General features: G+C 35.3%; 1 protein-coding gene across 5 annotated transcripts in view; it reads left to right on the top strand.

Moving 5' to 3' along the window:
• Positions 1–25176, top strand: part of VPS50 (VPS50 subunit of EARP/GARPII complex) — a gene marked incomplete at both ends in the record, with an annotated part of 66185 nt that extends 41009 nt beyond the window's left edge. For 3 of the 5 annotated variants that reach the window (XM_079538412.1, XM_079538411.1, XM_079538410.1), the window contains 9 exons: positions 410–516; positions 5852–5973; positions 10038–10118; positions 18940–19088; positions 20238–20334; positions 20480–20638; positions 21584–21705; positions 22381–22570; positions 25057–25176. In XM_079538412.1, the coding sequence (XP_079394538.1) occupies positions 410–516; positions 5852–5973; positions 10038–10118; positions 18940–19088; positions 20238–20334; positions 20480–20638; positions 21584–21705; positions 22381–22570; positions 25057–25176 (1147 nt within the window). Of the gene's footprint in view, positions 1–409; positions 517–5851; positions 5974–6953; positions 7011–10037; positions 10140–18939; positions 19089–20237; positions 20335–20479; positions 20639–21583; positions 21706–22380; positions 22571–25056 lie in introns of all 5 variants that reach the window. The other 2 variants (XM_079538408.1, XM_079538409.1) reach the window with 2 other exon arrangements.
• Positions 25177–26058: the final 882 nt, after the last annotated feature.

The raw sequence follows: 26058 nt of genomic DNA, 5'->3' as shown, positions 1-26058 counted from the left end.
TTTTAGAAATTTCAGACAAACAAACCAAAAACCAAACAAAAGCACTGTACCGAGTAGATTTCTATTCAGCCTTTATGAAGCAAGCTCACCTTATTTGTATGGAAAGGGTTTCAGAAGTACTAGAAGGGCACTGCTTGGGTCAAAAGAGAGGAATTTTTTTTAATTACAAAGTCATTCTAGAATAAAATATTATCATGGTTTCATCAGACATCGCAAACTACATCATTTCAATGAAACTCTAGAGATATTGATAAAGAATAATGTGTGGGGAAAAAATGCAGTCAGTGAAATTGTATTACGTTGCATTACGGCTGTGTACTGTGGTATTGTAATATGATGAACTTTTGGATGAATATTATTTTGAGGTGTTTTTTCTTTCTTTTTTTTTTTTTTTTTTTTTTCTCCTTAGTGTTTCTCGAGAAACTCTGAGGAGCAAAAAGAAATCGGATTATAGCCTCAATAAAGGGAATGCACCTATCCTGACAAACACTACACTCAATGTAGTAAGGCTTGTTGGTACGTTGAACAATTGTTGGAATGTGTGTTTTTTATTTTAATACAAACCTATGGATTCTAGCAAATATATTCAATGAATTCTAAAACACTTTAAAAACACGAAGTTGGACACAGTTTCCACTTTTCAATGTGTGGTAGTTTGGAAGAGGTCTCAGTGGGTTGTCTCACGGTGTATTGCAGTTTCCTGCTCTCCAGTGGCATTGCCTCCCTTTGGATTTCTCACATCTTCCTTTTACTGGCAGTTCAGTCATTCTGTAATGTACCTTATGCAGCCAGCAGGTCCTGCACTTTACAGTTTTTTTCCAAGGGATGAGCCTCTAGTTTATTACAGAAAGATACATGTTTTAAATTAATTGATCCTTAAATGCATGGCTTTACATTTTGTACTACTGAATTTCATTAGATTCTTTCTACAGCAGTCATCGAAGTTCTCTGGTTCCTCCTGTACATTATGCCAGTCCCTTTCTGTTTTGATGGTACCTCCTTATTTTTTTCCATTATCATACTCTTTATTTTTGTGCCAGAGTCATTCATGAGGATTTGTAAGAAGAGTTGTTGGAAACTCCACTAGTAGCTTTTCCAGATACTTCCCTTTTCATCACACTCTGTTCTGCCTTCTCTTTTACTAAACAGTTGACTAAATCCCAGATGGGTAAAATGTACTGTGTTCTTTGTCTAGAAAATCAAATAACATTTGTATCAAGAATATTTGTCTTAATTTGATGTAGTTCACATCTGGTAGATCCATGAGTTGTTTTATGATTTTTGCCCCATATGAAACATAAAGGCAAGCATGGTATTGTTCGCCTGATTTAGCTGAGCATTTTATGTCTGTTAGTATGAGATCTAGCTTCGATCCAGTCCCTTGGATTCTCCTCTGCCGGGCGGGGATGCCATGGAATGTGCCCGTCTTTTAACAAATGTCTCTGCTAATGCCATTGAAGGTTTCAGTTCATCTCGTGCTGTCTTTGGATTTTGGCTAGGAAAATGCCATGGTACATGACACTGTTCAGTTTCAAGGAGTGTAACTGATGGGTATTTAGGATTCTTTCATTATCAGTTGAGTAGAGTAGACAGTTCCAGAAGGTATAGGTATGTCATATGCATCAGAAAGCCTGTACTTAAAGTTTTGGCCCTTAAAAACAAGGCTATAATTTCAGAGATATTTGTTTCGGTGGCAGTAAATGCAAGTAGCTTTTGTCCCTGCTACGTATTGTCAATGACATGCCTGCTTCCCATATATTTTCATTAGTATGGCTTTTAGTATATCTGTCTAGATCAGCTTCTCCCTCTTAGTTAAAAATAAATCATAAGGGAAAGCAAGTTAATACAGGAGATTTGCAGTGAGATTATGATGGAATTTTAAATTGCCCACTCAAGTAGAAGAAATTGTTGTTTGTGTTATGCAAGTAGTAGTACTCGCTGAAAGAGTATGATGCTGCTCATAATAATTTTGAGCTATTTCTGGGGGCTATGTTGTAAGGAGGCTAGATGAATAAAAGTGTGATTTACTATATATTTAATAAAAATAGTTTATATGAGTTACTATGTATAGCTGAAGTGGGAGGTCATATAATTGTTGAATTTGAATTTCAAGTTTACAGTTCAGTTTATTTGTTTTTCCATTAGGTTAATAAATGAGGTAGTTATTTCTCAGTTTGTTTCTAGTATAACGCGATAATTAGATTAATTTGATAGGAAAAAAATAACCCTATAAACTCTTGCCTGTTGACTTAAAACTTGAAGGGAGAATGAACTCATGATAAATTGTTATGGAATATTGAGACCTAGGGTCAGTGCATCAACAAGAATATTTGCCATTGTGAGCACTGATTTTTTTTTTTTTTTTTTTTTTTTAATTAATGTCATCCATACTTAAGAAATGGGTTGGGTTTGTCTGATGCCTTCTTTTTTGCGTCATTGTTACTTCTCCCATGGGTAGTTTTTTATGAAGTAACTCTTAGATTTGGCTTGCTTTAAAGCTCGTTATCTTTGGAGAAAATAATAGTGGTGGTGACAAATCTCACAGCTGAAAACTTTTTGCTGAAGAAGTGAATGGACATGTAGCATAGGACTTCATGAGCCTTCAAAATAAGAAGAAAAAAAAAAACCAGGAAAAAACCAAAAACATAAAAAAAACCCCAATGATAGTCTTTCAAAATGATGTAACTACAACGTGCTTTTTGTGGTTCCCTTCAAAATGGCATTTTAGCCTCTTATGTATGTCATAGCAAGCTGCATGTTTGGAATTCAGACACTCACTAGAATTTATAATAACCATAGATATACTGAAACTCTCATAAATATATGGAGGTAGTGTATTTTGTTCACTTTTTTTGGTTTTAATGATCAGATATATGTAGATCAGTCCAATAGAAAAAACTGCTGTCTCGAAGGACAGAATAATTGCTGGAAATACTGAACGCTTCCAGAAAAACCCCAAGCAAACAACAAACTAACATACAACAACAATAACAAAAAAAACCCACCCTGGCAAATGTTCAGGAGATTTGGCCACTATGAATTTTTTGTAGAAAGTAGAGCTACTTTGACTTACATAAACTCAAAGTGGTGTTTACAAGTATTTCTGGAAATTTCTGGTGTGGCTGTTAGTGCTGTTTGGGAATTTTCTTGTACATGTTTTTCACCCAAACCATGAACTTTACTGCAAGTAGGTAACAATGTATAGAGGTTAAAATTTGGCATCCTCTTAGAGAAACTAGGGAGGAAATGTTCTTGGAACGCTTTTGTGTAAAGATGCTGAGTGATGTAGTAACAGAGAAATGTTCTTGGCTACAGAAGATTTTTATAGGGACAGTGCTTGGGCAGTGCATAGCCCTTTGGAAAAGTGAAGGACACTGCCCAAGAGACTACCTTGCATGTTTATGCCAGCCACACAGATATTTGGAAATCTAACTGTCCTGAAAGTGACACATCACCCATTATTATGCATAGGTTGCAGGCAAGTTTGAAAACTGTGTTTACCTCAAAATCAGTGGAAAAAATCAGCCCGTAGCAATAAAGATATTCAGACACACATGAAGATGGCAGCTACTTTGATAGCGTATCATCCTTTCCAAACATTCATAAATTTCCATGTAGACTCTGCTGAAATTAACTGCATTTGTTGTTCCCTTTTGGAAAACAGATGGAACATTTTAGGTCTGCATTTCAGTTTATTCTTAATGCTGTAGGTCAAAACATTGATAACTAAGAGTGGAATTAACACCTGGGTTAACCTGCCAAATTGTTAGATACTTTAACTCTTGTCAAATCTCCAAAAATAATGAAATATATTCTTGAGTGTGTTGGCAAACTGGGGCACAGTTGTATAATATTCAGGCAGGTTGTTTAGGCTAGATAGGGATGTGAAAAGCAGCAAAATCAGGTTTTGCTCAATTCTTGCCATAGTGCTGTATCATCCCACGATAGTTGTGTCACATATTTGTCAAATTAATGTGGTCTTTTATGATCACAAGTAATTGTTTAAAAAATCAAGTTACTATCCCTGATACTAACAGCTAAATTTGATACTTGATTTCTCTGTGTAAAACAATATTTTCTCTACTAATTAGTAAGTTAGTTTGCTGTGCACAGTGTTAACTTTAAAAATGTTGCTGACTACAGGAGAAGTAAATTATTTTGGCACCCTCACGCAGAATTTTATCAACCTGTCACATCAAAACATGTCTGAAATATGATATTTTGTTAACTGATCTGCTATATCTGACATGCTGGATGAACTGAATTTACATCTTCGTTCAAAAGTTGCTGTCCGTAATAACCCAAAGTTTATTATATATTTTTGTATTATTATATGTATTCTATATATATTATACTTCAATCATCTATATAGTATCTATATTAAAATACAGATACACTGTTGAGATGCAAATGGGGCAAGTAGTATGTCATTTCTGAACTCGCCAGCAGTAAGTCTAGGGTCTCAGAAAAAGAAGTTTTTCTTTAAGTACACTTTTCTTATGACCCTATGGAAAAACATCTCCATGCCCTATGCTAGAAAACAAAATAACTATAATTAAACCTGCAGGGAAAAATTGCTTTCTGAATTCAAATGCTATAATCAGTTTGATTCAACTAAAGCATAAAGGCAGGTCCTGATATTCTTAATTTTTTTTTTTTTCCCCTGAAGTCAGATGCACAACAGCAGAGAGCAGGATGGAAGAGAAAGAATTAATTTTTTCCCTGGATGTCTGTATTTTAGTACATTCAGTAATACGTGCTAAAGTAGAAAATTAATCCGGTGAAATGAAGTAAACAAATAGTGGTTTAGTTTTTCTTCAAGTTCTGCTTGGATTTGCCGTACAAAATTTCCATTCCTTTTGATTTGCTTTTGCCAGCAATTGTTGTATTCTGTCATCCTACTCCTTTAGAAACATTTCCAATGTACAGCTGAAAACAATTTGGTTTTCTTGCCTTGTCTTTTTCTGACCTGATCTGATTCCACTGCACTACAGAAATGTCAGTGCTCTTTTGTACAACACAGTCCAAAGTTGCAGAGGTAGGGTATTTTTTATTTTTTTTTTTTTTGCTTGTTTACTTGCCTTTGTTTCTATTTTTAAGTGTGTGTCTTTTTGGTGGTTTTTTGAAGGGGAGGGATCCTCTTAGGAGCAGCTCCTCTTAGGAGTCTGGAGCTTATATATTCTTCATCTTCAGAGCTGATAGAGCAGTCATTTAGCAGATTCTTGAAGTGCCTGCGGTGGAAATCTCTCTCCTTGATCAGAAAAAAAAATAAATTAGGTAGTCCTTTATGGTATATTGTTTCCTTCCCTTTTCACAAGAGATAAAAAGGAGGGTTAGCAGGAAATGATAACACGCAGATTTGAAACACATCATTCCTAAACTCCCAGTTTTGAGTATGTCATTTTTATAATGTACTTTCCTATTGCTTGTAATATGTCTGTATGTGCATATGTAAACACTCACTAGTGTAAACATCTTGAGTGGCTCTGTGTATCATTTGCTACAGAGTACTGCAGGGATCATTAATCTGGGGCTGAATTAATCTGAATGTTGTGGAGGAATGGGAAGGTCTTATGTTTTGAACTTGATACCAAAAGGCTAAAAGAATTGTTCAAGACATTTTGATACAGACTGACAACCTCTTTTGGAGAAGTCTTGTGTCATTTTATGTGTCTTAGTCATGATATTTATTTTTAAACCTCCTTATCTCTAAAACATTGCTAAATTGCATTTGATCAATATTCAAGGCTAATTAATACGGTTTGTAAAAGCATTTTTGAGTCTCTGAAGCTCACCACTGTTCTTGTTACACTTGTGCTGAAGAGTCTGATCTTCTGTCTTCATTTTCTAGGGAAGTATATGCAGATGATGAACATTCTCAAGCCTATTGCATTTGATGTCATCCACTTCATGTCCCAGCTCTTCGACTACTATCTGTATGCAGTCTATACATTTTTTGGCCGAAATGATACGGTAGGTAGAAAAGATATTTATTTTGGTGTATCAGAGTATACACAGAATGAGAATACTGAGGAGCAGTCTTTACTTAAAACAGTACCAAATATATGATTCCCCAAAAAATGAGTGTTACCAGAATGGATCTGAATGCAGGAGTAAGCTAAGGCTGATTATCTAATTATCTAAATGGCTGTCTGATTATCCAATGCGGTGAGGAGAGTAAGCATAGGAAGCATCATTGTCACTGGGACATGAAACCAATTGCATTTGAATAGGTACTCAGTATTCAAATATTTTGAATGGAGAAGAAAGACAAGTACCTGGAAGTAGTGGCAGAAAGTGGGGAATAAAGGAGCAGTCTGCAGTGGCTTGGAGCCCAGAGAGGTTTAGGTGATTTGTTTGTTCTGTATTTATTTCTCAGACATAGACATGAATAGCTGAAGAGGAGAAGGGTGCCCTGAAGGTTGAGTAGTAACTCGGATTTAAGAGGTTTGAAATAGTATTTCAGATCTATTATCTCTCTGTCAACCTAATTGGATTAATAAAAATATTTTTGGGCTTTGAGTATTCTTGTAGTTGAAATAAATGCTTGTTGGCAATGTCTGTACGTAACGTGGATCTTTCAGCAGAATTGTCTTAAAGCATTTAAAAGCTGCACGTAAAAACAATTTTATCCTCTTTTGGCCCCTGGATTATTTCACAGCATTAATGTAACGGGGTTCCAAATTCATCATCATCTTTTGGCAAATCACAGTGGATTTTTGGACTGTCAACATATGGTTCTAAATGGTTTTGAGCTGTTTGGCAGGACAAATGCATTTGCAATTTGTATTTAGAAGATGAGTGGGTTTTTTTTTTGTTGTTTTGTTTTGTTTTTTGTTGGTGATGGTGAGTTTTGTTAAACTAGTTGATTTCCATTGGCTTAATCAGCTACTTTGCTATTCACATTGTGTTACATTTGGGTTTTTTGCACCTCCTGTTTTGTGTTTTTAAAGCCTATGCCGAGTTCCTCACTTTCAACTTCTAACAGAGAACAGCCCAGTGCTAGGCAGGTAAATACTATAGCAGATGAATGGTAAAATTGTATTGCTTTCCTAGTGTGCCTAATTTTTATTTTGACAAATGGTTTTCTGTGGGAAACATAACCCTTACCAAGGTTCTACGAATAAGATAAACCCTCTTGTAATGCTCCTTGAATGTTCTCAGTTCTCACTGTGTTTTAAACCTTTAAAAAAACATAGAGATGGTTGGTGGTATGTGATTTCGACCTAGACCACTGTCAATGTTCCTGTTGTAATTATTTTTATATATATATATATATATATGTATATATATATATATATATAATATATAATATAATATAATTATTTATATATATATATATAAAAATAATTACTTATATACATATATATATAATTATTTATATATATTATTATATATAATGATATATATTATATATTATATATTATATATATATTATATACATACATACATACATACATACATATATATATATATATATATATATATATATATATATAAATAATGGGATTCTTAGAAATATGTTGGTATTATAACCTCCTTAAGTAATTAAAACACTGTGCCCATGTTATTTGTGTAAGTTAGCACAAGAGTGATCAATTGTATGTAGTTAATTGCCCATTCAGTGAAAATCAAGGATTGTGTTGACTGCTGTCTGGTCTTGTGTCATTGTCCTTTCCAGAACTCTTTAGAACAATTATCCTATGTAGACAGTATTTGGCATTCTTCACTGACAAAATTTGCACGCTATTGTAATCAGAATTGTTCTTTTCAAATTCTTTTTAATTCCTGGGGTACATGTTAAGTCTTTCTTTTTTTTATCTCAAATTTTGGAAAAACCTAATACAAAATTAAAAGAAAGAACCTTTATTTAATACCTATTCACTAAAGTCGTGATATTGATGAACGTATCACAGAATAGTCTTCCTTAGAGAAAAAATTTTAAGGCGAGTTTTAATTTTTTTGACAACACATGCAAATATATAAATCTTAATGACCATTTTTACAGAAAACACTTGGATTTTTTTTTTCTGTAAGATAAGTCACATAGAACTGGTGATGAGTATAAATTCTCAAATGCTAAACTTACAAACTCATCAGTTTGTGACATTTAAATATCTGCTGTTTTGCATGTATAAATAGCAAAAACTAGTAGTAAAAAACTTTAGCTGTGTAGCAAAACAATTATACTGCTGAGTGGTGTATTCTGTTTGAAGCTGTGAGGTTTTGGCCTTGGGGGGAAAAAAAGTGCAGTAGAACAAGTGTTTTTCTGGTTTTTGTTTTACTTTGTTTTGTTTTCCTTATAAATATAAATGCACTGCTTTGGGCAGTGCCTGATGAATCTGGAGCTCTTGAGTTGTAATGTTTTATGGAAATCTAAATGTGTTTATTCGTTCCTTATTATTCATGAATGTTTCAAGGGTGAAATGTCCAGTTTTTAAAAAAGAAATGTATTATTAAGAAATATTTTATTAAAATATTATTAAAAAATAAAAATTTTTAAAAATTGATAGCTGTGAAAAGTTGGTATCTGAAAGGCAAGAAGAGAAAGGGTTAGTGGCAGACTGTGATGTGTATTTTGATGGTGCAGAAGAGAATTGCTTAAAGTGAAATATAATGACTTAAACTTGCAAACATATTTTAAATAGATATATAATTCTTTTCCTTGCAGTTTTTGTTTTCCTGCTCTGTTTTACTTTGATAGGGAAAATAGCTAGTCCTGAGTTTGCAATCATTGTGGCCATAACTTGAAAAACTGTTACATGATGTTAAGGATGAAATAAAAGATGATTTGGGAAATGAAAAAGTGTGTTCTTAAAGAGTAAGGGGAAAAAAAGCAGATTTTCTTTTTTACCCATGTACCTGCAAAACTGAAGGCAGCTCAAAACTGCTATTTCTACAGTAAAAATGTGAATAAAAATGCACACCAAAAATACCCCACATTTTTATCTGGAACATTTTATCAGACAGGGACATTAGGATACTGATCTGTGTCTCCTGGATCAAATTCTAGATTTCAGCAGAGAATACTTCCAGTGGTAATTCTGCTGCAAGGTAATTTTCACTGAGTGTATGGGGAGATTAAGATGTGTGGACATCTTAAATGAGAAAGTTTAGATGCAGTAAAAAGGGACCTCAATTATTCCCTTTTGTATGTAAAATGAGGGATTGGACTTGACCTTCTTCCCTGATTCTGTGCACTGAAAGGGAGTCTAATACCATAGACATAATTGCTCTAAATATTGTTTAGTAAATTGCTTTTTTGGTATGAATCGCACACCAGATCTGTATTCAGATACTTCTGGTTTCTTAAACAGTATTTCTTACTTATCCCATTTCCACTGTCTTTGGTTTGTGTGTTTGTTCTTGTTTCTTTGTAACCGGAAATAGAAGACAAGTAGCTATATTAATTACACATCAGATCAGCCCCTCAGCTGGTATAATTCATTGCATCTATCAGGCAATGAATGTTAATTTATCCCAGTTGAACACCTTCCCTGTAATGCTGCTGAGCCATGAACGTGAAGATGGCATGTTCATTAGATAAATCTTTATAGACATTAACTAATAACAGCTGTTTTATAAAGATCAATGGCTATAATTATACAGTTGCAAGTTAGATATTCAGTAAGGGATTACAAGAAACTTTATAGTCAAGGCTATTTGGCCTGGGTATGGTATTCATGCAAGTCTCACTGGGGACACTGTGATGTGCCTTTTGGGGCTGGTCTCCCAGATGAGGTCATCTTGGGTCCTGTGCCCATATACGGTGTGTTATAAAGCATGCTGAGTGCTCATTGACAGAAATGGTAAGCTGTCATCTTCATGAAATGTGCTCAGGCCATCCTTTACATAAATGTCATGCTAAATGCAGTGACCTTGTTGATCTTCATTTTGTAGAGTTACAGTTATGTATTAAAACTTCAATGTGAATAAATTGTATCCAGTGCTTACAAACTGAAGTTTTGTTGTATTGCCGTAAACCTTAAACCAAGGATTTTTACTTTTCAAACTTAAGTAGAATATATTTCTTCCAGTTTGAATCGACAGGATTGGGCCTCAGTAGTAGCAGATTACGCACCACACTGAACAGAATCCAGGAGAGCCTCATTGATCTAGTAAGTATCTGGATTTGGAGTGTGAAACAGGGGGCTGTGTCAGCAATTCATCAATTGTATTTCATCATAACTTACTGATTTTTCTATTTTTTTCCCCCTATCTTCTCATATTTGATGTAAAGACAAAAACTGTTTCTTGGTATATAGTAATGTAGATATCATTACTGTGTGAAATCATTTGTTCTTGATGCGCACTAGAATTAGTTTAATAGCTTCTACTAGATGTAACAACACAATTACGCATTTAAATCTTAAAATGTTTTATGGTTTATGTAATAAAAGCACAGTGATGTTCCAATATCGTCCTTATTAAATTAAACCTACTAAAAATACACCCAACAGCAGCACAAGAGACAACTCATTTTTTTCAGTGAAAGAACAGCAGAGCAGTAAGCCATTGATAAACAAATTCAGTGTATAAAATCATTAATATGTTAAGTGCTTTGTTATGTCACGTCTGAATATTGTGGAATGTTACCTGTTGTATTTAATAATTATATCACATCAGTCATTTCATGACTTATTTTCAGAAAGTGAAAAGTAAATATGGTGCTTATGTCACAGTGGTAGTAGATTACTGTTCCTTCACATCACATTACAGGTTTTTTTTAACCTAAATATAAAACACTCGAAACATTATGAAGAAATGTATTGAGTATTGTAGATAGGATGTAATGTAATTAATACTGCAGATAATAGAGGAAGGATTCATTTTTGAAGGCAGAAGTGGGATGCAAATGCTGTACTTTGACTTTCATAGGGATTTGGCACTCCACAGAATTGTACTAAGGTGCTTTTTTGAATTCCTTTGAACATTCAGAACAGTCAAATTCTAAATTGTTCTTTTAGAGAAGTATTTTAAGGGAGTTTGAGTCATTTCTTACAAGGTCAGTAGAGGGAGCATAACATAACTAATAACCTCCATAATGCAGAAAAAGGCTAAAGTCATTTTGATATTTATCTCAAATGCAATGTGTTCAGAAAAGGAAAAAAATAAAATAAAATTAGGAAGATATTGCAGACAAATCAGTTAAGGATTTGTCATTATTGTGGAAAAATGTCAAGAATAATTGAGAATAATAACTGGATTTCTTTTTCGTCATCATTTAACAGTACTGTTACAGATAATGCTAGTGTCCTTTGGGATTAGTAGCTGTGTCTATTAACTTTAAGCCGTTTAATTAAATGTATTAATCTTACGAATTTATGAATTTTATGGACTTACACTGGTCTTACGCTGTCAATGGGAATTTATTTTCTGGGTATTTCTGTTACTATAATCACTAAGAACTTAGAAAATCAAGGTTAATCTTCATCATGTCATTAAAATGCGTATTTCTCATAGCTTAAAACTGCTTTCTGTACATGTTCTTCATGTTTATATTGTGAAGTTCAGTCTCGTGGCTTGTCAGGAATTTACTTTATTATTTACTTATTTATTTTTGCATTGTCTTCTATTCATGGTAACTTTATTCAGGGCCCTCATTTCTGCTAAATTTTGTTTCCTGCTAGCAGCATCTTTTTATGTTTTATTTGAATAAGTATATTCTCAACAAGTTTTTATTCTCATTCTATGCCTGAGACTTTGTCAGAACTTAATAGAGCTCAAACAAGTTCTCATTAATTTCTCAGTACCAGTGAAGGTAGAACTCTACTGTCTGTCTTAAGACTATTCAGAAGTTTAGACTGGGTCGTTCCGTGAGGAAAGAGGATGATACAACTTTCAGAAGTTTGTTTGATATGTTCTGAATTTCGTACGTACATTTGAACTCCTCAGTCAGCCCTTTCTTCAGCAAGTGAAAGGTAGCTTCAGTACATTTCTTCTACACAACAACTTCAGAGATAATAAGTCTGATTCTCCAGAAATAGAAGTCTACAGGTAGCAGGATGTATTAAAAGAAAGAGAGAAGAGTGATTCACAGTGTTAAGGTGCAGCTTTCATTTGTCCAAACACATTGAAATAAACGTTTCAAACAGCTTATGTCTCCTCACTGCCAGTTCCCCAAGTGGGAGGCGTGAGGAGATCTACACACATTCCATCCTTGTGTTTGTCATTCCTACCAGGACTGTGTTTTTGCAATAGTAATGGTGCTTATTAATCATATCAATTCATGGCGACCAGTAAGCACCCAAGTAGATATTTGGCATCGATCAGGCAGTGATCTGCAGTAATTGGTGATTTGGAAGGGAAACTTCTGTTTACTATGCCTTGCTTTATCTATCTCTAAGCAACTTCTTTGCTTAGTCACGGTACTGCCATTACCTAGACACTGTTTATTAATGTCCTGTTCATGCAAATAGCTGCCTTAGATGATACTGCTGCATTCGACAGTGAGGTATTTGGAGCAGATGAACAGAATATCCGTGAATATTTCATTGCAAACTGGTTTCCTCATTTAAAACTGAGATTTAGAATGAAGTTTGTTAGTTAACGTGCCTTACAGAAGTAGAAAAATAAATCACTCCAGTAAAGTGTATAAGCATTTAAATGCAATATGTAGAACAGCAGATGGAAAAAATTGCTTGTATAGAGAAGTATTGTTTAATGTATTTTAGATTTTGTCTTTGCTTTTGGGGTCTTTTCCCATAAAGTGTATCTTCTGGTGATGACAGTAGGTTAGAGACTGATGGTGCAGAGATGAAAAATTTAGGTTCTCAGCTGCACAAATACGATAAGGAATATTGCAGGGAATGTTTTTCTTTCTGCACACCTGACTTTCCAACCCATCTTGCAAAGATATTTTGTGCTTTTTTTTTCTTTAAATAGATTTATACAACATATGTAATGACAGTTTATGGTGTTGTGTGAAGTGCTTGTCAAGAGAAGAAAATTCTATCTGTAAAAAAGAAAGTCTTGACGTGACAGACACTTTAAAAATATGATAGGACGTTGCAGCTGCTTTGCTTCCTCACATTATTCATTCAGAGCTCTCCACACTTGTTTGTTTGTTCAGCAGAATTACCCAACTTGACTGGAATAATCTACTGAAAATGAAAGTTTTCTGGCTTATTTGTTCTTATTTGTTTGAATAAATTTTCTGGTTCTTGGCAACTGTTGTGCCCCTCTCTTTGAGCAGTCACTGTGCCATCTCACATCAGTCACTGGTAGACTTTTTTGCTGGACAGCAAAAGCTTGGGCTGATTTCTAGTCCCAGAGGAATGCCAGTCACAGCTGAGCACCTCGGAACCAGCAGCAGCTCTTAATGAAACTGTCTTTGGATTAAAAAAAATGTTGCAATAAGAAAGTGTGTGATCAAATCAGCTTGACTTACTTTGTTTAGATAGATGCTGAGATTCCCAAGGATGTGGCAGTGGAAGTGCCTTCTTGTGGAGGCTAACCTGTAGTGTGTTTTTTTTAAGCATTTTACCATTCATTTTCTCAGCACACAGTGATTCCTGACACAAAAGTTTTTGCATTAAGCTAAACAAAGCACTAAGCTTGATGATTTCTGGTAGTTTTTTATGCAAAAAGTCTGCCATTTATTTTGGAACACTAAGAAATAATTGAAATGCAAAGGTCCTGTAAGTTTCTACCCAAAGTTTTTTGAAGTCTGTTACTGAAATCAGTGAGACTGGCTCAGCTGAGGTGTGGGAAATCTTTGTTTTGTGACAAGGATGGTGAAGGAGCAGTACTGTGGGACTAGGTTAGTGCTGCCAGTGCAATTGGAAACTTCAGGCATACCGTGAGGCAACGCTGGTGAACTCAACTCTGGGGCCAGTGAAAAGTACTTGCATTGTAAGGTTGCTTGCATGGCACTTCATAATGCTGTAAATTGCCTGCAGAGGATTATAAATAAATAGAAAATTAATAGAATAGATTCCCAAGAGAGTATGTTTCATTTTTAATGGTCTTCTCTTTCAAGGCATACTGAATGGTGTTTACCATGGCAGCTACGCCTTTTTCATTTGCTTTAGTTTCCCTATGGCTGAGACAAGATTACCAACTTTGTAAGCTTTATGCCCCTGAGCAAGAAAATAACAATCTTTTAACATGAAAAGTAGTTGGAGTATTAAAAAGTATCATGGAATGGTTTCAAGCTACAGCAGGGGAGATTCAAGCTGGACATTAGGAAGTATTACTTTTCAGAAAGGTTGGTCAGGCACTGGAATGGACTGCCCAGGGAGGTGGTGGAGTCACCGACCCTGGGGGTGTTCAAGGAAAGGCTGGATGTTGTGTTGAGGGACATGGTTTAGTGGGAGCTATTGGGAATAGGTGAATGGTTGGACTGGATGATCTTTTAGGTCTTTTCCAACCTTGGTGATTCTGTGATTCTATGATTTTTAAACCTTACCATATTAAGACATATTCAAATAGCACTGTTATCTTTGAATGCAATGTGCTTTTACAATTGGCTCTGCCAGTCATTTTCATCATCAGGTTTCAAGAACTATTAGAATTAAGATTAGCAGGGTGTGTGTCTGTGTGTGTGTGTGTGTGTGTGTGTGTGTGTAAACTACGTGTTGATTTCTGTACATCTGCTCTAATCAGAAATCTTTTTATATTAAGTGTTTACTTTGAGGTGAGCTATTTTTAAACAGCTTTTGCATGCAGTAAGGACTTATGTTTGGTAAATATTTATTGGGTTGTATTATATGATCATAATGTTACTGAAACTATCAATTACAATTCTCTAAATGCGGAGCTAGTGGAGTAATCCTGCAAGGTTAATGGTGTTTTAGGAAAATGTTTGAGATCACTCTGCTTTTTCTTTGCTAACGGTGCACATCCAGTTTAAGTGTGTCCATGTGTCAGAGGCACATGATGTACCTGTAGACTATTTGACTATTAGAATGTTTTCTAATATTCTAATTTTTGCCATGCCTTTCAAATTCCACTTAATACTTATTACTAACTTCAGGATTTCTTCCGTAAGGTTTAAAAATATTGCCATTTTCTCGTAGCAGAATCAAAACTAAAATTGTTCCTATTGTGTGTGTATATGAATTTAAAACATAATTGTAAAGCTAAAGTTCTATACTAGAAGTATGAGGTAAAGAGAATTTCAGTTTTGAAAGATTATCAATTACTAATTTTTCCTGCTGTTATCAACCCTTTCAAAGAGCTGATTCCCTTCCTGTTTGTAGGCTCCCTTTAGGTACTGAAAGGCTGCAATGAGGTCATCCCGCAGCCTTCTTTTCTCCAGGCTGAACAAGCCCAGCTCCCTCAGCCTGTCTTAGTAGGGGAGGTGCTCCAGTCCCCTGATCATCTTCGTGGCCCTCCTCTGGACCCTCTCCAACAGCTCTCTGTCTTGTACTGGGGGCTCCAGACCTGGACACAGTACTCCAGATGGGGCCTCACAAGAGCAGAGTAGAGAGGGACAATCACCTCCCTGTCCCTGCTGCCACCCCTCTTCTGGTGGAGCCCAGGATACCATTTGCTTTCCGAGCCTCATGGGCACACTGCTGGCTCATGTTAAGTTTTTCATCTGTCAAGACCCCTGGGTCCTTCTCTGCAGGGCTGCTCTCAAAGACTGCTCCTTCCAGTCTGTGTGGATGCCTGGGATTCCTCTGGCCCAAGTGCAAAACTCTACACTTTGCCATGTTGAACTTCATGAGGTTCACCCGGGCCCACCTTTCCACCTGTTGAGGTCCCTCTGCATGGCATCCCTTCTTTCCACTGTGTCAACCACACCACTCAGCTTGGTGCCGTCAGCAAACTTGCTGAGGGTGCACTCGATTCCATCACTGGTAAAGATGTTAAAGAGCACCAGTCCCAAGACAGACTCCTGGGGGATGCTGCTCGTTACCGGCCTCCACTTGGATGTAGAGCCACTGATGACCACCCTCTGTCTGCGGCCTTTCAACCAGTTTCATATCCATTGAGTGGTCCACCCACAAAATCCACATTCCTCCAATTTGGAGATAATGATGTGGTGAGGGACCATGTCAAAGGCCTTGCTCCAGATAAATGACATCAGTCCTCAATTGGTTGGTGCAGCTTTTCCCCTTTCCAGTTTTACTGGAGTTTCCTATTTTCTATAAGTAGTCAAAAGTAACTCTGAGAATAGAAGTGTGCCTTGCAGATTTTCTTACATTACTAGAAGGATTAACTGTAACAAGTCCAGTCTATTGCAAAACAACTGGTTTCTTTAAGTAGTTTGTAGTATTTTTTTCTTGTTCCAGCCTGAATGTATGCCTCTGTTGCTGCTCTCAGTCATGTCATCATTGCTTTTTACTGTTAGCACGCTTCTGCATCTATTTTAGAACAAGGAGAAAGAAATACTGATAGTTTGTCTGGCCAGTATATCTGAAGCAGAGTTTGACTCCATGGTTAAGCACAGACATGCCTGTCTTGTATGCATTTTGTGTCTTCAGATGCTTTCTGTGTTAAATAAATAACGTAAGATGTTTATGGGATTGGGCAGATAAAGGAAAAAATTGGTTAATATGTGATATATGTGATACTAACAATACTGAAGTTATGGGTAACTTTGAATTGAGATAAATACAAAATGGAGTCTCTAATATTTAATATTAATATATTTTTTAGTTAGTCTTTGAAAAAAAAAAAAAAACCACAAAACTACAAAGATGTAATTGACAGGCCTGTGTTGTCAAAATGGTTTTGTTTTTCTTGTTTAAACAGTAAAGTAATCATTTTATTATTCATAATGATATTCAAAGTGCTACAAGGGCAATCTTCCAGAGTTTCTTCAAATCTTTACCACTGCTATTCTTTCTCTAACCCTGTCCCTCAGGGTCTCTCCTAAGATTAGAGAATTGATTGGTGGGCTCTGTTTTTGGTTTTTTTTTTTTTTATCATATGGAAATACTTCAAAGCTTTTCTTTGTTGTGTTTTTGAGGATGATATGAAAGGAAAAGTTAGAAGACAGATAAAGAGTGGATTTTGTTAGTTAATTAATTGTGGCTTTGGCTCAGTTAATATGAAAAATTAACTGTTATGCCTAGATCATTAAATAGTATTGCCAGTTTTCACTGTGGGTGTACTAGGCAGGTATCTTCAGAGCTTTAACATGAACTTTAGCAAATATCCAGACTTCTCAACTTGTTTATTCATTCTGATAGACTTAGCATAATGGTAGTTTCACTGTGTTATGAAATGTCTGGCAAGTATAATTGCAAAGTTATCTGGTTGAATGTGAACACAGAACAGAGTAATAAGAATTCATTTTCAAAGAGCTCAGTGATGTAGCTAGGCTTTTTAATCATTGCTGTGCTGGCGCATCTGTATCTGGTAACATCTCATCTTTTTGAAGTTTTGCCTTCTGCTCGTTGACCTTCTTCAGCTAGATCTTCTAGTGCTACAAATGACTCAATGATGGTATTGCTCAGTCCGTAGTGTGGTCTTGTTCAGGATTTCTGTGGGGGATTACTCATGGCTCCCTGCTTTGCCCACTTTCCACTTCTGTTGTTTATTGCATTATTTTACCAGTTTCTAGATACTTTCTTCATACTTAACAGCCAGAATTCTGCTGTCCAAATCTGTCTATATTTGGTTTCATCTGCTGTAGTGTTGCATGTGGTACCTTCTCTTTTTTCTTTTCAAGATCTACTGTGCATATTCTTCCTTGTCTAAATCCTGATATTTAAAGTGTTAGATCATGACTTAGTTTAGTCAGTATTTCTGATGCTTGCTCTTACCCCTTTCTTCTTAGGAAAAAAAGAATGCCACTCCTCTCAATTGTTCTCTTCTGTGAACCTAAAAGAATCCCCTCTTGGTTGCTATAGTCAGCTTGAATCAGTTTTTCCTCCCATTACTCTTGTTCCTTTAGTTATTTCAGTGCAGCTTTTTCACTGTTTATTTCCATCTCCAGCCAAAAAAAAACCTGCACAGCTGCTTTATGTATTACCATGTTTTTGGCATCATTCTTGTAAGTTCTACAGCAGTGTAAGAATTATGCTATTATGTTTTTGGAGTCTAGCCATAAATGTAATTGTTTAAGCAGTTTTGTTGTCATATTGATTGTGTTCTTACCATTCTTTGCAACAGATATGTTTCACACCTAATCTTGCTTCTGGACAAACTATTTTTACTGCTACTTTGGCACTGTTTTATTGCCCAAATTTATTTTTGTTCTGTATGTCCAGGCTGATGGCTGCTTGTAGTACCTATTTGGCAACAAAATTACTATGCTAGAATCACAGGATAAGAAATGAGTTGAGAAATTAGTATTGTATCTTCTATCTTCTTTGCCTGATTTGAGTTCTGGCTACTTTTATTTTGTAGCGTTTCTCATATGTTATAGCATGTGTGTAAGCAATAAGCATGATATGAATAATTAATGTAGAGCTAGAACTACTTTGGTTTTCATCTTCTGGTCTGGTTTTGACAAATAGTTAAACATCAGGGAGTGACCATCTGTGTGTCCATTTCTGCAGTGGCTTAGATGACTATGATAGCTCTGAAAAACTCTTCATCCTGTGTTCTCTCTTCTACCTATCTGCTACGTAAACACCTGAATCTAGAGGTGTGGGGTTTTTTATCCTGTGCTGTGAATATTTCCAAGCTCTCTACAACGGAGCTGTATATAGGATAGAAGTTGTCCTGGAATGATAACTTAATGTTTAAAAAACATTTTGTTTTGTATTTTTTGGTTTGTATTTTATCTAAGCTATTCCCAGCTCACAGAAGCAGAAAAGCTCACACATGAATAACATTATTTTGATTTATCTCCTTATTTGGTTGTTGTCAGGTTAAAGAAACTATATCTAAGAGTGAAAAGTTGGTCTTTCAGTAGGCAGTTGGTCTAAAGGCTCTATGGGTGTTAAGGTGCAATAAGAAATTTGCTCTGTTTCTTTTTTTCTGAGGCAGATAATGATCTACACAATGCGAACTTACATGTTTGTCAATTGTGTTTAGGAGGTCTCCGCTGATCCCACAGGAACTCTCACAGCTGCTGAAGAGAGAAAGGAGAAGGTGCCAAGCCCACATCTCAGTCATCTAGTTGTTTTGACTTCTGGCAATTCACTCTATGGTTTGGCAGAGAGAGTGGTAGCCACGGAATCCTTGTAGGTTATTTAATGTACACCATTTTTTGAGATCAATGGAATTTTTAAGGAGTTGTGATTACAATCCAAAACCTTTTTAAAGAGGTCAAAAAATTTCTAGCCTATAATGTGATTTTAAAAATGAGAAAGAGAGGTAATTTTTAATTAACAGTAGTAGGACATGACTGTTTGGTTTAACCACTTGCAAGCATAAACAATAAAACTTTCCTGCAGCTCCATCAGTAATTTGTGACAGCACAAAGCCAAATCTAACAGAAAAAAAGAGTTTAGTTTAAAGAGCTCAATGGGAGTTTTTAATCTGTATGTGTGTGTATGTCTACATATACACACATATATATAATATTTTATTTTTTACATATCTATTTATATATTTCTATTAAAATACATATATATTATTTTACATATTTAAATCAGTATTCGGATGCTGATAGCTGAGACCCAGAACTGCTTAGTATGTATTGACTTGGCTGCATTCATGATGTTTTTGGCAACAGGTGGAAGTTTACCTGTGAAGAAGAGATGATAACAAGAGAGTAATGGAAAACTCTTATAAATTTTTTTTTCAGTTGGTCATCAGAATAGTAGTAGAGTCATATGGGATTTCATTTTGTTTTCCACACAAGAGGACATTATTAAAGATTAATAATTCATTTTAAAATGTGTTTACAGAAGAGAATTAAAAGATTATTAAGTGATTATTAAAAAAAAAAATCATACCTGTAACAAAGAATTTGATCTCATGTTGTGTTTTTAAAAGTTTACTAGCAAACGTGTAATCAGTAGTGTTGCTTTTGAATTCTGACGCGATTTCTTTTAGTGTACTGGCTTGCCACGAAGAAATTGTGGGACAGTTGTCCACTGGCTTTACTAGGCTTTGGATCAGAATTTTGCAGTATATCGTGATTAAAACAGAAAATTGAGTTCTGGCTATTCAAACCTTTTTATTCATTTTGTTCACAATCACATTTTCAAATCTTCATAATTTAGTATGCATGTTGATATGCTGGCCAAAAAATAATGCAGTTCTTATCAGTATTAAATTTGCCAAGGTTACATACCATTGTTGCCCAATAAATGTAGATAAAGAGAAGGATAGAGGCATTCCAAATGTTTAATTTAGTTCATGGAGAATTTTCTTTATTTTCAAAGGGTATTTCTGGCCGAGCAGTTTGAGTGTCTTCAGCCCCACCTTGATGCAGTGATGCCAGCTGCAAAGAAGCCTTTTCTTCAGCAGTTCTATTCTCAGGTCTGAATTGTGTAATTCAGAGCTAATTTTTTTATACAGTATTTGAAACTTGTACTATATGATGGAAATATTTTAAACCATAGTTTGTATTGCTCTTACTAGCCTGAAATTTACTGAATTGAATTTTCTTTTTATTCTATTTCAGACTGTGTCAACTGCCAATGAGCTACGCAAACCAGTTTATTGGATTGTTGCTGCTAAAGCTATTGATTATGAACAGATGCTGCTTCTCATGGCTAATGTAAAATGGGATGTAAAGGAAATCATGTCACAACACAATGTATACGTAGACTCTCTTTTAAAGGTGAATACTTTAGGAGAAACAGCGTGTTAGAGTACATATAAGCATTAAACTACTGCATACATCGCTAAAACTGTTAAGGCAGCATGATTAGAACAATATAACATCCTGAAAAATATTAAGTTGTTGTAAGGAGATCTGTCCAAAATTTTCATTGTTCTTGCTACTAGCGGAAATAAGTACAGAGTCTTGTCTTTACTGGAGTGACTATGTGCTGGTTAAAGCACAGCACTGTGGTACTCTGCTTCCTCTTGCTCAATTCCTCTTTCAGAAAATTTGTGTTAAATACCAGTTATTTGGTCAGAAACTAGTTAAAATGGTCACTGAAATCACCAACTTAGTGGTTATTCTCTTGTTTGTTTGCTAGGAAAAACAAACAACAACAAAACTATGAGATTCTAGCATTGGAATGAAAGCACTTGGTTGGACAAGTGTGGCCTTCATAGTCTGCAGTACAAACTCTGATGGTTACACAGAGTTCATTGTCAAGGTCTCCTTTATGTTTGAGTTATTTGATATCTTTTTAAAAGTGATAGAGGCATTAGTTCCTGGCAGCCGACTTCAATTTGCATTGCAGTATACTGCTGAACTGTTTGATTTGGTTTGTTTTTTTAGAGGGTGCTTTCAGCTCTTACTGAAGCACCTGGGAACTTTTGGTGCAAAAGGCTGAAGAATGAAAACCAATTGCAATATTTTTGAGGTTCTCCCTGAAGGCTGATGAGGCAGTTTTTTAGATGGATAAAAGCTTATCGCGGATTTTCTTCAGTGTCTGTATATTGGCTTTCCAAAAGTTAAAGATGAGTTTAGAGAGTGAGGCAATGAGAACATTTTTTTCTTATTTTAGTGTGTGTATGTGGTTCATTTTTTCCTTATTTATTTATTGCTATGCATTTGTAGAGTATGATGCTTTAAATGCTAATGGAATTATGATCTTACATGTTTCATCAGGAATTTGAAGAATTTAACAGAAGGTTGAACGAGGTATCTAAGAGAGTCCGTATTCCACTAATAGTCTCAAATATACTTTGGGAGCACTGCATGCGCTTGGCCAATAGAACTCTTGTGGAAGGGTAAGTAGCTCATGAAAGTCTTGGTCTTGAGTAAGTATGTCTGTAATGATAATGCTTATGTCATGGTATTAAAGTTTCTAATTTTTGTAGTGCATTGGTAAGCTGTTGAGTTTTTGAGGATAAAGTGTAATTGTCAACATCTCAATGAGATGTTTATCTTTTCCAGGAAGTAAGAAAATTGCTAGGAACAGAAGTTGTTAACTTTAGCAGTTACTTTAGGGTAGCCATGGGGCAGAAGTTTTCTAACTTCATTGGGAGCAAAGAGGAGTCCTAGTTGACTTGGCTAAATACAAACTGAAATACTTAGCCAGCAGCTTAGCTTAGCTTAGCTTATTCCTAACTTGCCACCAGTTTCCCAGTCTTTTTAGAGTTGGTGTTGTAGTCTTTTCGTTCACTACTTGTCTGTGCTGTCATCTTCTGCATCATAGAGTATGCTCTGTATTTCCACTCTTTTTACTCAATGTTTCCATATTTTTTCATGTGTACGTGGGGTCCTTAATTACAGGAGAGTATGGAAGAATGAGATGGGGAAAAAGTGCAACAGGTAGACACAGGGTGAACAATTATATTGCTCCTTGGGGTTTGAAGATAAATTAAACAACTTTGAGAAGTAAGATTCATTTTTATTTATTTATTTATATTTATTGTTAGTTTCTACTGTGTTTCTTTTTTCAGTTATGCTAATGTGAAGAAATGCAGCAATGAAGGACGTGCCTTGATGCAACTGGACTTTCAACAATTCTTAATGAAACTAGAAAAGCTAACAGACATTAGGCCTATTCCAGATAAAGAATTTGTGGAGACCTACATTAAAGCCTACTACTTAACAGAAAATGACATGGAGCGCTGGATAAAGGAACACAGGGTAAGAGTTAAATTTAAAATTTTTTGCTGTCTTTTAGGAGGGTTCCCAAGAATGGTGGAATTATGCTAACAACTCTTAATGATTAATTCTGTGTGCTAAAAATGATCATACTCATATGTGTATATTCATTTGTTATAATCAAATCGTATGGCGTGCAGTATAAACATATATATGTGTGTAGATATATGTTTATTATCATATGAAAGTACCTTGATTTAGAAGGAATAATTTTGACAAAAGGAAAACCTAGATTTATTTACCTTTTCTACCAATTGCCATTCCATCTCTCTTAAGATGATAGAATTCATCTCAGGAAGATGTGCTATGAATGGTAGTTTCTGGCTTTAGCAAAAGTAGGCCATCCGATACTCCTTACACAAGAAATTCCATGTAGGAATTACTGCTGATCTACCTGGTATTCTGAGATGGGTTGAAGCCAAAGAAAACTTTTTTCTACTCCTTAAGCAGCACCTCTGGTTCAATACAGGCAAAAGAAGCAGATGGATCCCAGGCATCTGAGTCCTATACACTCTGTAAAATCTGTTTCATAGTCTCAGCAATGACCCAGACTTTTGTGTAAATCAATTCTGAGATTAGAACAGCAGTGAGGGAAAAGAAATGCCTGTGTTGGTATGTACATCTGATAAAAATATTGATTTGATAGTCTTTGTTGTCAGGAAAATTATGTGCTGAAAATAAATTTTAGATCTGACAGATCATAGCTATGCAGTGCTGTAGGGAGCATCTGCCCAATCTACTAATAGTACTGCATTACAGGCCAGTGTTGCACTGGAGGGGGGGTGGAGAGGCTCAGTAGCCCAATAAATGTTCTGGTTTTTTACTGTGGTTTTTTTTTGTTTTTTTTTTTTTTTTTGGTTGCTTTTTTTAACTATGAGAACGTAAGATTTCTTCAGAATGCACCTATCTGTTATTTTCAGACATTTGTTTTGATTCTGAAGATACTTTTGTTATAGGTAGTTGATCATTTACAATTTTGAGAGTTAATTGAAGTCATTTATCAACCTGTTCTTCAGACACTATCCCTGTAAAAGTTGCTCTTTTATGCAATTGAATTAACAAGGCAAAATCACCAGGGAGTAAGCATAATCCCTTTTTGGTTTGAACTCTATGTAAGTGTATGTATTATGGTTGGAAGTCATTGGTGCATTATAGATGAAGATAGTACGATGTGAGTTGAGTAGGAAGTTTTCATAAGATAATCAAGAATCTTACCATAACTGCACCCTACTGTATCAAGAAGTTTGCCACTTGGGCTGGGCTGTTCTGGTTGATTACTGTAGTTCTGATACCAGGACATTTTTGTATGTGTATGAGTGGGATGAGCATAGGTACACCAAATGCTTCTAGGAATGGGTCTAAGAAAATGATCTGATGTATTTGGGCCAAATTTCCTCTGGTTAACTTCCATCCTTTAGTAAAGCTGAGAATACTTGTTTACTGTCCAGAATATACCAAAGTGCATAAAGTCATCATCAAGAAGTACAATTTGAAATTAGGCCTTTAGAAGTGGGCAACTTAAACAAAGTTGTAAGGCAGAATGCATAATAGTCATTGCTTTTTCTTTCTTTGACAAATAAAACTGAATCAGGATCAACTTTGCTATCTGAGATAAGACTTCATTTGTGTTTGTCAAAGCATTTGGCATGCTTTCAGAGCAGCATAACCTAATAATTATAAGACTATAAGCAATTGTCATGCTGTTAGAGCTGGTCCACTGTCAAAATAAGAAGTCTTTTAAAATGGAGCATTGGGAAATCTGTATTTTGGAATTATTTTAAACCCAGCTAGAAAGGGATGAAAAACATTTTTCTGAAATACAGTTTTCCCTGTTATACCTGGAGCTGTGAGAGAGACTGTGAGCTGTGTTTGGTGATCTACATGGGAAAACTAGTTTAAATCTTTGAAAATGCTAAGGGTGAAGGTAGTACTGGTGAATGTGGGTTTTGACAGGTGTTAAGAATTCTTGTAATATTTTGTGTCATTCTTTCCTCCTTTGTCATGTACTGAAGTTAATGTTGCTTGAAGGCCCTGTAGACAGAACTATTTAAAAGCTTATCAGAAATATGATGCCAAAATAAAAAAAAGATCAAGTTTTGTCACAGTTGTTAGGAAAATGTGGTGCTTAAAACTTATTTCATTTGCATGTGTATCTCTCACCACACCTCCAAAAGAATGGAAAATGCATTATAAATTGATTCAGATATGTAACTATTACTTTGTGAACTCAATCCAATACTACTAAAACTGTAGGCATTTTCCATTATATTCTGCCAGGCAGCAAAATACAGTTTTGTACTTCTCTCTCTCCAGACCTTACTTAACTAATGCTTTGAGTCTCTCTTGTTTTCTGATTGCTGCTATCATTTGAAAAGCCCACAGAGTGTGCATATCTGGTTTTTAGTTTTCAGTCTTTGTCCACTGTTCTTATTCTGCTTGCCATAACATAATCTGCTTTTATTTGCCAGGAATATTCCACTAAGCACCTGACAAATCTGGTGAATGTTTGTCTGGGGTCTCACATCAACAAGAAGGCAAGACAGAAGCTGCTAGCTGCTATTGATGACATAGATAGGCCTAAAAGATAACTGGAGAGAGTTACTTTCCGTTTACTCTTGTACCTTTTTCTGTTCACGTGAAGCATGCAGACGAATGACAAATGGACTAACGACAACATTGTCTTAAAAACCATTGTGCATGACTTTTCTTATCAGCATTGGAGACACTCTGAATTTGGCATAATGTTCTAAAATATTACTTTTTTAACCTGTAAGAATCCTTTTCTTATGTATTTTTCTGTTTTTTGTTATTTGCCCTTAGTAAAGGGCCGCTCTTTGTGTATCATTGGTGAAGTGTATATTTTGAAAAACTGTATACTGTAAGTAAAACCAAAATCAGAGAGAAACACATTGGCTTAATATATAGTTGATGCTCTTTTCTAAAAGGGCTATTTGAAAATATGACGTTTTCCTCACTGCTTTTCCCCTCAGAACTTGTGCTTTATTATGGACCAGTGTAAAATGAAAGAAAATGTACATCTTTGAACAACATATCTTGCATGTGGATTAAGAATATAGATCAATTAAAAATTCTCATGTTGATGTATTTCATCTTTATATGTATTTAAAAATGTTTATTTCAGAATTAATATAGTCATATCAAAATTATTGACTTCAGATCAGTCGAGGTAATAAATACTGTACACTAAAACGAGTTATTTGTGGGACTTTTTTTTACCTCATTTAGCAATGCAAAACGATGCGTGTTATAAAAAGGAGTGTTGTTACTCTCATGTCACTTCTCTTTTGTACCCCTGCCACTCTTTCCTGTTTCCAAAGCAGTAATGCCAGAGAATAATGGAATTTTTTTTGGCTGAATTTTTGGATGGATAATCTTAGTATTTTCTGCTCTGCTATAGACTCCTAGAATGATCCTGAGCATGTCAAAATCCCCTGGCTGGGTATTTGTCC

Source organism: Tetrao urogallus (genome assembly GCF_951394365.1).
Source record: "Tetrao urogallus genome assembly, chromosome: 7".
Classification (NCBI taxonomy): Eukaryota; Metazoa; Chordata; class Aves; order Galliformes; family Phasianidae; genus Tetrao; species Tetrao urogallus.
Note: the sequence above shows the minus strand (reverse complement) of the source record. Positions and strands in the feature narration are given on the sequence as shown.